The 16,344-nt window shown below is 37.8% G+C and overlaps 1 protein-coding gene across 6 annotated transcripts in view; it reads left to right on the plus strand.

Annotated features, from left to right (window-relative positions):
• Nucleotides 1–9,404, plus strand: part of LOC149781625 (sodium- and chloride-dependent glycine transporter 2-like) — an 87,033-nt gene extending 77,629 nt beyond the window's left edge. For all 6 annotated transcript variants that reach the window (XM_089935675.1, XM_089935679.1, XM_089935678.1 and 3 more), the window contains exons 13-15: nucleotides 7,833–7,933; nucleotides 8,407–8,574; nucleotides 9,180–9,404. In XM_089935675.1, coding sequence (XP_089791801.1) covers nucleotides 7,833–7,933; nucleotides 8,407–8,574; nucleotides 9,180–9,305 — 395 coding nt within the window. In that variant the 3' untranslated portion in view covers nucleotides 9,306–9,404. The remainder of the gene's footprint in view (nucleotides 1–7,832; nucleotides 7,934–8,406; nucleotides 8,575–9,179) is intronic.
• Nucleotides 9,405–16,344: the final 6,940 nt, after the last annotated feature.

The raw sequence follows: 16,344 nt of genomic DNA on the forward strand, positions 1-16,344 counted from the left end.
AGAAATACGTCGATGATAGCAAAACTTGTAATGCCAGAATTAAAAACTGACGAACTAAAAAAATCAGTCAGCGATGTTAACTAATGAAAACCTTCCAAAAACTGTTGAGTCATGAAGAAAAATACCAGTAAGTATTCTCAAACACGACAATGATCCGTACGGTGGCGACCGACATATTTCACTGGGAATTATTAATATTACAGCAACAATCTCAGTCAATCTGGTATTTGATACAACTGATGGCAGCTATCAAATCGATTTTGAAAAATCAAATGAGGTTCAGCAAGGTTATATTTTTTTATACATTTACACCTAAGGTACGTCCTGGATATTTGATCGTACAAGAACCGATTAAACCGGTCTATTTGCGATGTGATAATCCACTATGATCAATGATACATTTCAACTTCCTGACCAGTTACTTGATTTACGAAATCGAACTCAGAATATAAATTTGTATGTTAGGTCATATATCTTCACGTTCGTGATTGATTTACAATTTTGGTTCATAATCATATATATATATATATATATATATATATATATATATAACAGAATTTAATGCAGTCAGATTTTATAACTGATCGGTATATAGTACTCGTAATCATGAAAATAAGAAATTGTATCTAATTGATGGGTATATTACCTACATGTTTTGAGATTATTAGTCAGTTTCATCAGCTTGACAATCTTGCGAGATAATCTTCAGCCTTTCTTATAATCTTGTCATTATTTTCGGAGTTATTTTTTAATCATAATATCGTTTCAGCTCTCAGTATTGTTTACAACAACATTGCACACACAAATGCGTTCCTTTTCTAACCCTAACCCCACACTTCAAACATGGTTTTGGTCCATAACACCCGTATCGTACACTTTGTAAGTGAAGTCCACATAATTCGTTTACATGAGGTTTCTTACTGGGAGTTGTGTAACCTATCAAAAGCCATTTGCATTTATTCTTTGTTTGAATCTGTATATATATATATATATATATATATATATATATATATATATATATATATATATATATATATATATATATATATATATATATAGTAATTTAAATATTTATTTGTCTAGATTATAATATGGAAGAATTCAAGAGATTATCTGCCATTGAACCTTCAAATCTAGATTCGCTCAAGATAGAAGAACACCTGACCTACGAAGCGTTTGCTAGTTTAGTAAAAAATAATTTAATCAAAATTCTTTGTGATGCTAAGGAAGAATTTCGCATAGATGACGCATCTCGTGTCGCGAACATCTATAATAATTAACAATAACAAAGTCATCGATGCTACAATGAACAACCAACGAACGACCACGATTATTAACTCCACAATCAAAGATAATTTTTCAGAATAACATTTATTAAAGAAGTAGACTATACTGGGATTATCAGTGACAAACCTGACACTGTTCGATTACACCACGGCGTTGGAAATACTGTTAATTTAATAAAAAAATTCAAACCAGGAATGTTGACTGGTATTGACAAAACGTTTTACGAAAAAGCGTATCCTGTGATTGCAGTTATTTATGCAATATATCCACTGAATAATAAACCCAGCGTTCAGGATCTAAACCAATGAAATTATCAAAAATAAATTATGTAGCCGAACGAGTAATGGGTCATTTTACAAACGCGATACGCAGAAACGGTTTAACGGATCTAAGGCGTAAAACAATAAACAAATGGACTGAATCAGTCAAGGATAAAGGAGCTAGAATTATTGATGTTGCTGAATTAGAAAATAAATTAAAAATCCCAGTAATAGTAAGAACAATAACATGAGAGATTTGTACGAGTCAAACTATAAATTGAAAGGAGCTCCGATCAATAGTATCGATCATAATTAGCATGCATGGAAATCGGTTATAACAATATTTCCACAAAGTGGAATTGTTCAATTCTATGACGGTGATATGTTTGATTTTTTTTAACGAAATAAAAAAATCGGTCCAGTATCAGTACAGTTCTTTCAGAGTTCTGCAGAAGATCACAACGAATTAATAAAACCTGATGAAAGTATCTGCATCGAAAAAAATAATTTTGACCAAATGCTGAGATTTATCGAACATAATCTCTCCACGAAGAAATAAAAATTCTTGCACTGAAATAAACATATGACGATGTCATGCATGAAAAGTTGCTCAGTAATTGCTTTGCTTTGCTAGAAAGAAAAATTCGTGGAATCCTACGAGGTTTGATTGTCTCAATGTTATAATATCGAGTTGTGTCGAATTCAGACAAGGTGGATTATAGAGTACCATATACAATTATAAAGATTTTATCTCACTTGATCTGGATGCATGCTATGCCCGAGGTTTTCAAAGATGGGAGCGTGTTCTAGATATATTGAGCGATTTGGACAACCACCACAGGAGATGACCAGATTATCTGTAAACGGACCATTACCAGATTTTTTTTACCTGGCTGGATTCGCTTGTATTAAGTCATTTAAGTTTGCCAAAAATCTTCATCCAATTTGTTATGTCTGGTTTGGCATACATTGTTCAGAATAAAATGAGGACACCAACAGTAATATTACGGTATATACTTGCTGTAAAAATGCTTTTATTGTTAACAGTAAGTGAAGCAATTATATAATATAGTGTAGAGGAACAAGTTTGATTACCACAGCAAAATAAGTATTCTGATGATGAAAATCCTCATATAACTGATTTTAAGAATAAAATCGCAAAAAGATCCTGGCAGAAAAAGAATTGGCAAATGTACCCAAGGAGGATCATATGATCGTAAACGACAATGTTCAAGATGGATTATAGATGATGCTGAACAAGATTTCATAATTATTGATACATCGAACAGAAACATATTTATAAGACTAGAAACAGTTTTATTGCCAAAAATTAGGTACAGTTGTGAGTTTTTTGACGATGAATCACCGCAGTTTACTTATATTAAGATCTTAAATGCTTGCTTATGTTTCGATAAATGTTATTTTGATGAATAACATATTTTCTGAATTTGCTGTTAGAATCGCTACGGTTTCATTTTATATCAACAAAAACATGCAGGATTGTTAGAACAATTACAATTGTATGCGCTTATGCATGATGGGGTGACTGGAAAATAAAACAAGAAAATATAATTAGTTATTCTGAATATGCCGACTTTGAAATAAGAAACATTTATTTCGAAAATAATCAAACATCAAACTTATCAGCAGCACCATTGTTATATTATCCTGTAGCTAGACATAAAACTGTTTATTTCAATGGACTGGGAGCTCTGGTAAAACAAAAAGTGCGATTGATTTATTTCGTCAGAGTTCTTCAAAGTCTGTTGATATATTTATTTTAACATCTACACACAGACTCGCCAGAGAAAAGAACGAAGGAGGAGTTCAATCTTACACCTTCCATACCTTCTTCCGATGGAAGGGTGATACATGGACTCCTAGACGAATGGGTGAAAATTTATATACGAAGGATTATTTATGGCACAAAATACTAGTGTAATAATGTGCGACGATCATGGTCAACAGCCACCTTTTGTTGTATTGTCTCCACATGAATGGTTAAAGAATTATGTTGATTATTATGAAGATCTACAATGATGGTCATTGAGCATTTGATCCAGAATTAAGAGAATTTAAGAAATTAATCAGTCTACAACCAAATTAAATTCATTGTAAAATAATGCGTGAAATAATTTAAGAAACTCCTATTAAAAATCATTAGAATTTATGGAGACCAGATGATTTGATAGTTGCAAGTAGAAAAATAGTTTTTGATAAACTTCAACAACAATTATTTCAGCTACATGAACAAAAAGTTTCAAATATACCTGTACCATTATGTTATCGACCAGCAGATACGCAACGACATAATATTGAAGTTGATATACCAGGAACATCAGATAAACACAACCTTGTATTAAATTATATTGTTTTAGCTCCTGTCAGCGGTGTATAAGAGCGTGGTAAGGGACAAATCTCCGTGGTGTCTAGGATATGCTATAACGATTCCCTCGTCGCGAGGATTAGCTATCTCTGATAATAATATTTGGATTGTTGAGGATCGTACGCAGTAACTCAAGTCAGAAGAATATCTCAGCTGCAAGGGGTTATTATAGACTTTGCAGAAAATAACCAAACTGCTGCTGACAATAGAGATGATATATAAGAACAATATTGGTTGGTTATAAATAGTGCGACAAAATAATAAGCGGGACTTTGATCTCGTTTTTGTATTTATCATGACGCTGAAAGAACAACAAAATAATCATCATGCAAGTTGTAATACAGTAATGTCGTGGCAATATTCAAATAATAATTCAAGACAGTTTACCATAGACAGAATTAATAGTAATTTAGGTCACACACGCGAAAATGTGATGCTGACCTGTCTTGAGTGTGATCGACGTCGATGCACTAGTTCACAGAAGTGAATGCGATGGTAATTTGGTGTCTTCAGGAATTACTTATAAGTGTACACGTACAAATCCATGTTGAGGAGCAGTTCAATCTAGTCTGTAGATTGCGAGTCTACCTGTGGATCTTCAACGCTGGAAATGTTATGTGTCGCAATACTCATAATAGGATCAGTCGCTCTTTTTACCACCTTCAAGTTCACCAGGTTCATATAAATATCTGATAGGCATATTACCTAGTACTGGTTGTTTTGAAAATAAGTCATGTCGTTCTATTGATATATGTTTGTATTAATTGCTTCGATGGGTTGCATAGAAATTGCAAGAGTGATTTCATTATTTAACGTAGCTAACACTATTGGTAATCTTGCAACCAATTCGAGAGATCATATATCTTTCAAAATTTTTTCTTTCGCATACTAATATATAAACAATCTCTCAGCAAGTGTTCGATTAAATCGTTCGACAATTGCCTGATCGCGATTAATTGCGGTATGTCCTCGTCTAATGTTGACATTATATTTTTTCATCATTGATAATACTTCACCAACAAATTCCTTGCCAGGATCAACCTGAAGTAACTGTGGCCATCGCAAGGGTCCTCGTTGATAAATTCGTTCAAAAGCAGATATAACTTCAGCTGCTGTTTTAGTTAATATTGGTTCTGCTTCTTTAAACCTATATAACGACAGGCAACGCGTATTTGGGTGTACGTTATTAACGTCTACTAATTTTAATGTTATCGTGTGGTAAAGTCAAAATATCTGCCTGATGAAATTCATTAAGAGTGCTGATATCAAAATGTACATGCTGAATTTTTTTAGGTGTGGTAAATACATTTTCCATATTGCCTGTCGTGCTAACCAATTTGCAGCAACATAACGTGTAATATTTGCTGCATCAGCGAGTTTAATAATCACTGCTCTCTTCCTCCCATATCCTTTTGGGCTATGATAAATAGATTCCATTATTTTAATCATCTGATGATTAATTACCTGCCACATATACTAGTTTACATTTCATCGCAGATCTTATCAACCAGTTAGCTAATGATTCTCTGGAAGATTTATTTTTTTATGGAATTTAACTAGTGAATCAACTTCACATCTGCAATATGTCTTTGTTATAAATCCTTTTTTATATGCTACATCGTGAACGTGACATTCTTGAACAATCGCGTTTACTGGATACTCTCCAGGTTTTGGTTGATTTCGTTCGTAAAGTCGGATGTCAAGTCGAGTTCCAGGACCACAATGATTATATACAGGAAGATGTCTTTCTCCTGGGTATTTAGCACATGGAACTACTAGTAATTTTCCTAAAGAAGCGGCAATATCACTACTTGTTTTCATACGAGACGAACTAAATTTATATTGTTTGTACCACATTTTACACATTAACCTGTAAGTGCACGCTTTTTAATTTCTGTTCTTATTGTTTTTAATCCACTGGTAGGGGTGGGGTGGGGATGGATGCTCTACATCGAACGTAATACAGATCCTTATTATTTGTTATATTTGTATAACATGGATCTCATCGATTTCTCAACGACACGAAAGCAAGAGCCAGGAAAATATATTTCATCTTTATCTAATTCCATCAGTGTGAACATACCAGGTCCATCCAGGTCGGGTAAAACACAATTACTGCTTAATCCGATAATAAGATGGCTCAAGTGGGATAAAATGTACTTATTAGCTCCGTCGGTTGTTGATCAGAGACGTTGCGATGTACTTAAATATTTAAATGAAAATGCAAAATTATCGAATGACGACGGCAATAATATTATTAATTGTATCACCGATATTGATTACGCCCCATCTATTGATGACCTCGATGGATTTATTAATAATATCGTAGTATATGATGATGTAATGTCTTATAAACAATCAAATCCAGCTCGGATATTTTATCGAGGCGGACATAAAAACACAGACGTGATTTATGTTACTCAGCGATATACACAAATACCTCAAGTGATCAGAGATAACTGTAATATTTTACTTGTGTTTAATGGTGTCGATACACATACTCTGAGAATTATTCATCAGACTTGGTGTAGTGGGTACATGGACATGATTCAGTATAAAAACTTCTTTTCAAAAGCACAATCTACCCCACATGGATTTTAACAATATATTTACCTGATCCTTGATCGCGATAACGTATATGGCTTGATAAAATATTTTGTTGAGAGACATATAATAATGATTTAATTAATCACATCTACACAGATGCATAGAGGGTACTACCAAACATGCGTGTTCGACGGGTAAATAAAAACACGCATACAAATTTAGATAAACGCGAACGACAAAAATGAAGTAACAAAAAGAAAACTAACCCAATTAGCGAAACTCTAAATTTAGTTAGAGGCTTCGGTTTGACGTTATTGGCCTTATCGTTTTCATTTACCGTAGAAAGCTTTATTTTTCAAAAATGGACCTTCCAGCAGGTGGTCTGTTCACTCCATCTACTGCTTCTTCATGTATTTTACCTCATACAATTGAGTTCGCTTTTAATTCTTTGTATACCTATTGGTCCACAAAGTGTTATGCAGACAGTTCAATTCATTTATGAATGCATGACACTAGCGTCACTTGGTCATTTGTTGTATACAAATCAAGCGTTGCATGCTGACAGTACCGTATATTCCTCACAGTCATTGTTAACATAACATTGAATGCGTATTGCTGCCTGGCTTCATGGCATGTAATGCAATAGTCACTCACCCCTCTGACCATCACAGGAAACAAATGGTGTACTGGCTTCAGCTTCGCTTATAGAAAAGTCATACGGGTCATATATGAACACTTACTCATCTTAAATTAAATGTAAATTATTGTTTTACAATTTAATACTAATTTTGTTTAACCAATTTCTATTCAATTCCGACTAATGAATGTAGTCCCCCTTGACTGTCATAAAGAAACTTTACAGTGGTAGACAGATATTTAAATGGGTCACGTAAAGAGCACGTCGAGTGTAGTTGTCACAATATAGGGTAGTACGAATTCGTTTATCAGCATGCATAGTTTTCATTGTGACATCACTGGCGCGATATTCAATCCGCATTGTATTGTAACACACATTTAGGTTCCCCCCGTCCAAAAATGTCCATGTACTTTAACCTTGATTTTGCGGATATATTTCCCGGGCTTGTAAATAATGACGTTTCCAATGAATATGGATCTATGATGATCCAGGTAAACATTATAACTGCCATGTAAATGTGTGTAGAATCAAATTATAAAAAATGACTCCCATTATTGAATTAATCGGCGTTGAACGCATATATGACCTGTGTAATAGGTCCCTATTTAGTTGTTACCATATATTTAGTTGCTTTGCCTGACCGGTTCATAAACTGCCATTAAACTATCAGCATTATGCAAAATGGGTTAATTTGAATCTTATATTGTATTTCTAGGCGCCAGAAGACTAAGTAATGATATCGAGATGATGCTTGGAAAGCCAATATTTCCATTCTGGAGAATTTTCTGGATGTTTATTACACCTCTTACGATGTTGGTAGGTGGCGTCATTTGTGGGGCTATTGGGTCATATTTATTTAGTTGATGGATTTTAATAGACCTCATTTTACATGTCTGTTATTGATTTGTATAACCTTCAGCGAACATAGCACACCTACCATACATACCGGTATGTGTCAACATATGATCGGACAAGTGAGAAATAAATATAATATTCATTAGAACCGCAATAATCTTGATCATGCTCCAATAGTTTGCCACATTCATTCTTCCTGTTAAACAAATATCGTATAGGTATAATTGTGTATGTAATACACGAAGTCGCTATTCCATAAGATGCATTTCGTATGTAGCAACTCGTGAGGATCAAACTTTGCGATGCAGCTGCATATTAATTTCAAAAATATTTGAAAATATTGGCTTATGATTCTTAAGATAGACGTAAACGTATAAATGCTCACGTTTTTATGAAGTGAACGAAACTGCAATTATTTATCTGATTGTTATCAGTTTGTGTGGGCTTTCAATATTGCAAGCCTGAAGCCAGTAACCTATGGAAACACAGCTTATCCTCTCTGGGCAATTGGGATAGGTTGGATTGTGGCCCTTCTTTCATGCATTCCACTTCCGGTTGGAATCCTGGCTCAGATAAAAAGTGTTTCAGGATCATTTATGCAGGTAAGTCGAGGACGTTTGCTTGTTCTAGGAAGGCTGTTTATTGGTTTTGTTGTTGGTGTTGTTCTTTGCAATATGAGTAAATCTTTATTACATGTGTTATTTTAGCAAGCATATGCTAAATAAATAATGATAGAATAAGATACTTATTTGGTACCTACGTCAGAAAGAAAACTGAATAATATTTACAGATATGATTAGATGGTGTACTTTTGGAGTAAAAACAATAATTACATTATTTTCTGTACTAATTAAAGGTTGGGGTATAATTGCACTAACCATAACAGGTTAATTTGCACGATTTTAAAATATGTGACGAATTTCGATGCGTTAATTTTATCCCCCACTCCACCTGTCTCTAGTTACATCATACATACATTCAGAGTTGATAACATAGTTCGCCGCCGGTGGTTTTTTTTTTTTTTTCGTACATGTTGATATTGCCTTCACACTATGAAATCTATGCAAACCAGCTTGTCTTTGTGTGTCAGTACGTGTAATCAAGATGGATGAATTCATGAGTATGATGCAGGCAAGATTGTATATTACATATTTTATTGATCTACGTTCCAATGTATTTTCAAAATTATACGATCTACTATTTACAGAGGTTGAAATGTTCTATTGAGCCAACCGCAAAATGGGTTCCTGTCAAATATCAAGCAACTGAGGTTGAACTGGACAATATCATCAATGCATGTGAAACGGAACAAACGAGGAAAACAGATTCATGAATGTAGTAATTGTAGCATTGTTCTTGAATGTATCTGTCTTTACGTACGTGGAGTACGTTTCCAGGCAAAATAATAAACACCTTCAACCGTCTTATTATTCGCGGGTAGTTGTGTTTCTATTTATTCCATTTCCTTGAAGGGAAAACACCACATAATAAGAATTCACACCATGTTGTTACCAGTGGATTCCAGCTAGGGATTGAAATACGCAGTTGGTCATGTCTAGAGCCTTACTTCTACATTAGGACTGAATTATTGTTAAACATTGTATTCAGTATTGAAAAGAAAAGGGATGTACTTTGAAATTATTTTTTAATATTGTATCTTAAAAGGAATATCGATGTTATAGACGATCTAGTCATGATTACATGTTTCATAAATCTCCATAGGCGTTATAATCAGTATACGTCATGTAAACGAAATCATAGTGTATATAATACATTATATAGACTTTCAAATATACACCAGGTATAGCCCTTTCGATTCTTTTCAGAGTATATTTGTAATTGTATCAAATTAATTACATTTATGTTGATTTCCGTCGCAGGAATCCGGAATAACTGTGTAGTTATATGTGAATTAATTACTAGGTCCTTATGCGAGTGTATGTGCTATGCACGAGTGCTTATACCAACAACTTTGTAGCATCAATGTTTGGTGATGTGTTTTTAATCGTGACGGTATATTGATTGGAGCGTGCAGACAAGTCGATTTGTACCGTTTACCCGGTAAACCCGTAGAGTAATATTGGAGAATTTCCTAATTTGTATGATATTTTTATTTGTATTAATTATTCAATCTGCCTACGACCGTCAATCATTCTCCTTTAGAATCCATGGATAGCACTTTCCATTCCGCTTGGTGTATAATTGTAATTCTCTCTCTCTCTCAATATGTATAAAGTTTGAAAGTAACAAAATAACAGTTTGCAATATGCTTATATGTTGAATATAATTCCGTATATTAACGCATCCGTCGCCTTGCCTGCATGCACCAACCCCATACCTTATTGAAAAGATGAAACATACTCTCATCTATAGACAGACTACTACAACGCTTACAATGTTTGGTCATGGTAATAAATTTCATCACATAATAAATCAAAAGAGAAAACATCAAGCGAAAAAATGCAACGTATAACTAATAGCTGGTCCAAATGTTTTGAAGAAGTCTAAATGAAGTGAAATCCTTAAAGACATTGATATAACAATCATAAATTTAACTTCTCTCAACTTTAATTTAAACATAGATAGCAGTCACGTTCACAACTGCTTAATACCGGATGCCGTCTTCCAAGGATTAAATCTTAGCTCGAAAAAAATGATGGAAAATATTGGAAGAAATACATTTTATCAGAGATGCTGAGATGCAGAGATTGAGTAAAACTGACTAGAATTTTATGTTATGGTAACAATAAAGGTAAAAGATCTGAGATTGAAATAAACAGAAAATTTTACGCGAATGTGGAAAATAAACACAAGATAGGTCCATCGGTGTATTTGAACAATAGAAAACTCAGTTTTATTTATCTTTGATAAATGAACCTGTATTTAAAATATGAATCAGCACTGCAACCTTTTCTTCCAGTGTAGCTCAGTTAAACGTTCCTTTAAGCGGAGTGATTTCGCAAATATTCGACAACGTAAAAATGGACCACGCGGACACATTCGAGTCTCTGAAATATTTTTAAAGCTTCTATCTACACGTTCACGGAAATGATTCAAACAAAAACACACCGATGAACAGGACGTTTTGCAGAATCAGTTAAACTGTTTTCTACGGAAGGCAACAGGTAGTTGACTAATTTTATAATTGACCAAATCAGCATGCAAATTTTACAGTTGGTTTTAGATGAGAAACCTCCTTCATAAACACAAACTGTCTATACAAGATGATGGTGCACTAATGTAGGACAGATGAAGCAATGTATTGAATGAATCAAATCGTATCCAATATGCATCTTGTATCCTATAAATACCGCATCTAGCACGCAATGCCTTGAGACCAATCACAGTTAAAATGTTGATGGCTCTACTTGTTTTATGACGGTAAGCTTTCATTTTTTATGTAAATAGCATAGTCAGTTTCTCAAAGTACCTAACAGATTAAAACTTAAAACTTTAAAAAGCTGTTGCTGATGACGCTACCTACTTGCTGCTGAGTTACATAGTAATACAAACGGAAAGGATAGATAGAAAAAACAAAATATGAGGGGCTTTTTGGAGGGCGAGTGGTATAAAGCGCTCTTCTTTCCCGATTAGTGGCATCGGGCCTGGCCAATGTAGGGATGTGAGAAATGTTTTATAGCAGCTTCCGGTGGTTCTTACCTGGGTTTCAATGGGCTCTTACTCTACCAATTGCTCTATAAAAAACCCCAAATATTTGTAGAATTGCAATGCAATGTTTAATCTGCTGAAGACTTAACTCTTAACAAACAAGGAGAAACACATCAGTATTTCGACCGAGAGGAAATAACATAAATCATTGATTGACCTTAATGAATTATCCAGTAATACATGAGTCGATCTTGGATCACGAAGGTGTATACTACTTGGTCAGGTGATATTTTTGTCAGAGTGCGATCTCGTTGACAACTGCCAACTAAAAAAGCAATTGGAGACATTAAGGTCTTGCGTTTACACAGCTCTAATGGTCTCAATTATAATATAATGTGTCCAGTGTTGTATTAATACGACATGTGCTGTATCTTCCAAAAAGTGCGTGTTGTCAAGCTGGGCCAATTTAACGTTTGGCAAGCTTCCTATACCAGGCTTCAAAGCAGCCAATCATCTGCTATAAGGTATGGGAGGATTATAGGATATTTGCAATAAGATGGTGTGTATAGTGTGCACACTGCTTTTGCATATGAAAAGGGCTTGTCGTGTTTCTGTGTTATGTTTTTTTTTTTGTGGAAACTGCGTTGTGGAAGGCGTGCAGCGTATTTGATCCTATGAGATTAGATGTAAACATACCTTGCAATGTATAGCGTTTCAGATCATAGACTAGCGTTTCAGATCATAGACTAACTTCTTCGTTTATCATTTAAATTCGTTGGACGGTAGGCAGGAAACGTTTACCAACCGCACTTCTTTGAGGTGCTTTGAAAGGAAAATATCACAGCTGCTGCAATAGATATGGGGTGGGGTGGGTCAGTCAGGAAATCCAATTGATGACTAATTTGGTTCGAGCTTAAGGAAAATGTAAATTTAGCATGTTTTCATGTGAATTGAGCATATAATGGGATATTGGTATAGTTATCGACTTATAGGATTTATCCAGTCCATATTGCTCTATATGATGCTGAATTGGTTAAGGCAATACATGACTGATTTTCCCCCAACGAAAGCTTAAACCATGTAAATTATACACAGTTAATTGCGCTTCGGGTTTCAAGGGTTGTCATCGCCGGGGGTGGTTGTGGGAGATAAACACCCACTTCCCTTGGAAATCTCCCAATGGCTTGCGTCTGATAGAGCCTCTGACAACCAAATCCAGCTCCAGGCCTTCACGAGAGCCAGACGCCAGGGGTTGCTTCTGACGGTGGGAGAGACCAACATGTTTCACTGGAGAGCTACAGCCCGCCTCAAGCTGGGCAGCCCCCAGCCAATAAGGTGCCGTCCCGCCACAGTTCGCCTGCCTTGCTGGGTGCGTAAGGCTTAAGGTACGCGAGTACCTGACAAGCGGACTGCAACTACTGCACCAAGAAATAACAAAATAAAAATAAAAAAGAAAACTTCAATCCTCAAGCTAGGTACCTGGAATGTTCGGACCATGCTGACTGGGCTTTCAGATGATCTCCAGACAATCAGTGATGTTCGTAAGACTTCAGTCATCAACAACGAACTTGCAAGGCTCCAGGTCGACATCGCCTCACTACAGGAGACACGACTACCAGATTCTGGGTCCCTCAGAGAAAAGAACTACACATTCTTCTGGCAAGGAAAGAGTGCAGATGAAGACAGAAAGTTTGGTGTTGGATTCGCTGTCAGGAACACTCTGCTGGGAATGATAGAACCCTGCCAACAAGGAAATGAAAGACTACTGTCCCTCCGCCTCCACACCACAAACGGGCCTGTCAACCTGATCAGTGTTTACGCTCCCACACTCAGATCCGCCACCGATACCAAGGATGAGTTTTATGATGAAGTAAACTCGCTCATCGACAAAATTCCCAATGAAGAGAACTTGACTTTGCTGGGCGACTTCAATGCTAGGGTCGGTGCGGATGATGACTCTTGGCCCTTCTGTCTTGACAAGTTTAGCGTCAGGAAGATGAATGAGAATGGGCAGCGCATTCTAGACATGTGCTCTTACCACGAACTCAGCATCACCAATTCATTCTTTCAGACAAAGCCACAGTACAAAGTGTCTTGGAGGCATCCCCGGTCTAAATACTGGCACCAACTGGACTTGATCATTACAAGACGGTCAGTCATGAAGGGTGTGCTTCTTACCCGTACCTACCACAGTGCTGACTGCGACACCGACCACTCGCTGGTGTACTGCAAAATGAAGCTTCATCCAAAGAAGATCCACCGCTCTAGGCAAGAGGGTCAACCACGCATCGATGTGAGCAAGACATCATATCCAGACAATGATGAGGAATTCACATATGCTCTTTCCAAGACGTTCGACTCAGAACCCCCAACGGCAGTGCCAAAGAAAGATGGGATTACATCAGAGAGATTGTATACAGCACAGCCACATGGATCTTTGGTAAGAAGCAATCTTAGAACATTGACTGGTTTGAGACTAACTCTGCCACACTCATGCCAGCCATAGATGAGCGTCGCAGTGCCCACCTGCAATACAAGTGATCCCCCCTGTCAGAAGACATTACAGGCATACATGTCTACCAGAAGCAAAGTGCAGAGATTAGCACGGTAGTGTGCCAGTGAATACTGGCTTCAGCTCTGTCAGAGTATCCAGTCAGCAGCAGATATTGGAAACATCAGAGGCATGTACGATGGCATAAAGAAAGCAATGGGTCCCACGAAGAAACTGACAGCACCACTGAAGTCTGCCACAGGCGATACCATCCACAACAAGGGCAAGCAGATGGAGCGTTGGGTGGAATACTACTCCGAACTGTACTTCAAAGAGAACCACGTGAACAATGATGCTCTCAACGCCATTGAAAACCTCCCTCTCATGGCCGAACTGGAAGAGAAACCTACTGTAGACGAACTAAAGAAGGCCTTAGAGAAACTGTCCCTAGGTAAAGCCCCAGGGAAGGATGGAATCACGGCAGAACTCATCAAGTGTGGATGTAGTGTGCTTCTCACACACCTGCACGACCTCCTCTGCCAGTGCTGGGACGAGGGGGCAGTGCCTCAGGACATGAGAGATGCTAACATCATAACCCTGTACAAGAACAAGAGCGACAGAAGCGACCGCAACATTTACAGGAGCATATCCCTTCTCAGCATCGTGGGTAAAGTGTTCGCACGCGTCATCCTGAACAGACTGCATACGCTTGCTGACAGAGTTTACCCAGAGTCGCAGTGCGGGTTCCGCGCAGAGAGGTCCACAATCGACATGATCTTCTCTGTCAGGCAACTGCAGGAAAAATGCAGAGAACAACACACACCCCTCTTCCTGGCCTTTATAGACCTCACCAAGACATTCGATCTGGTCAGCAGAGACGGACTCTTCACAATCCTGGCGAAAATTGGTTGCCCTCCAAAGCTGCTAAGCATGATCCAGTCCTTCCACGATAACATGAAAGCACAGTGCAGTACGATGACTCAACATCCGACCCCTTTGACATCCACAGTGGAGTTAAGCAGGGATGTGTCCTTGCCCCCACGCTCTTCTGCATCTTCTTTGCAGTTTTGCTCAAGCACGCCTTTGGGACGTCCACAGAAGGAATTTACCTGCACACACGAAGGCAGACTGTTCAACCTGACACGACTGAAGGCAAAGAGCAAAGTGCGTGAAGTAACTATCAGGGACATGCTCTTCGCAGACGATGCTGCTCTAGCCACCCACAAAGAAGCTGAGCTTCAGCGCCTGATGGCCTGCTTTGCTAAAGCATGTGATGAGTTTGGGTTAACCATGAACCTAAAGAAAACAAACGTGATGGTTCAGGACGCGGACCCCCCAAGCATCATCATCAACAACTACGAACTTGAGGTGGTGAGTCAGTTCATGTATCTCGGCTCTACCATCACCAACAACCTCTCGCTCGATGCTGAGCTCAACAAGCGGATCGGAAAGGCATCAACAACTCTCTCCAGGTTGTCGCAGAGAGTGTGGACCAACAACATGCTGACCATGAACACTAAGATCACCGTGTACCGTGCATGCGTACTAATCACTCTCATGTATGTCAGTGAAACCTGGACTCTGTACGCCTCACAAGAGAAAAGACTGGTCGCTTTTCACATGCGATGCCTCCGACGCATACTCGGGATCACCTGGAGCGATCGAGTAACAAACAACGAGGTGCTCGAGCGTGCCAAGATTCTCAGCATGATCACACTCCTCCGCCAATGCCGCATCAGATGGCTGGGCCATGTACGTCGGATGGTTGACGGACGGATCCCCAAAGACATTCTTTATTCGGAACTCGCCTCTGGCAAAAGGTCGATCGGACGGCCACATCTCTGCTTCAAGGATGTATGTAAACATGACATGAAAGCCCTTGATATCGATGTCAACAGCTGAGAAGAGCTCGCTCTAGACAGATCAGGCTGGCGACATGCTCTAATCACTGGTCTGAAAGCCGGAGAGGACAAGAAACGCTTGCTAGCTGATGAAAGACGATCGCAGAGGAAGAAGAAGCAGCTTCAACCAAAACCTGACACAACCTTCAAGTGCAGCAAGTGCAATAGGGACTGCCACTCCCGCATTGGACTACTTAGCCACAGCAGACGCTGCTCAACCACCAACCGGGACATGTCTCATGGGCGCAGTTCTATCGTCTCTCGAGACTAACGGATGCCAACTAACTACTACTACTAACTGCGCTTATCTTGTCTCCCTTATTGCAAAGCTTTCAAGTTATAATCTTCCCCATACAGAGTTAAGCGCTTCA

Source organism: Sinohyriopsis cumingii, chromosome 15 (genome assembly GCF_028554795.1).
Source record: "Sinohyriopsis cumingii isolate HCF-2022 chromosome 15, ASM2855479v2, whole genome shotgun sequence".
NCBI lineage: Eukaryota > Metazoa > Mollusca > Bivalvia > Unionida > Unionidae > Sinohyriopsis > Sinohyriopsis cumingii.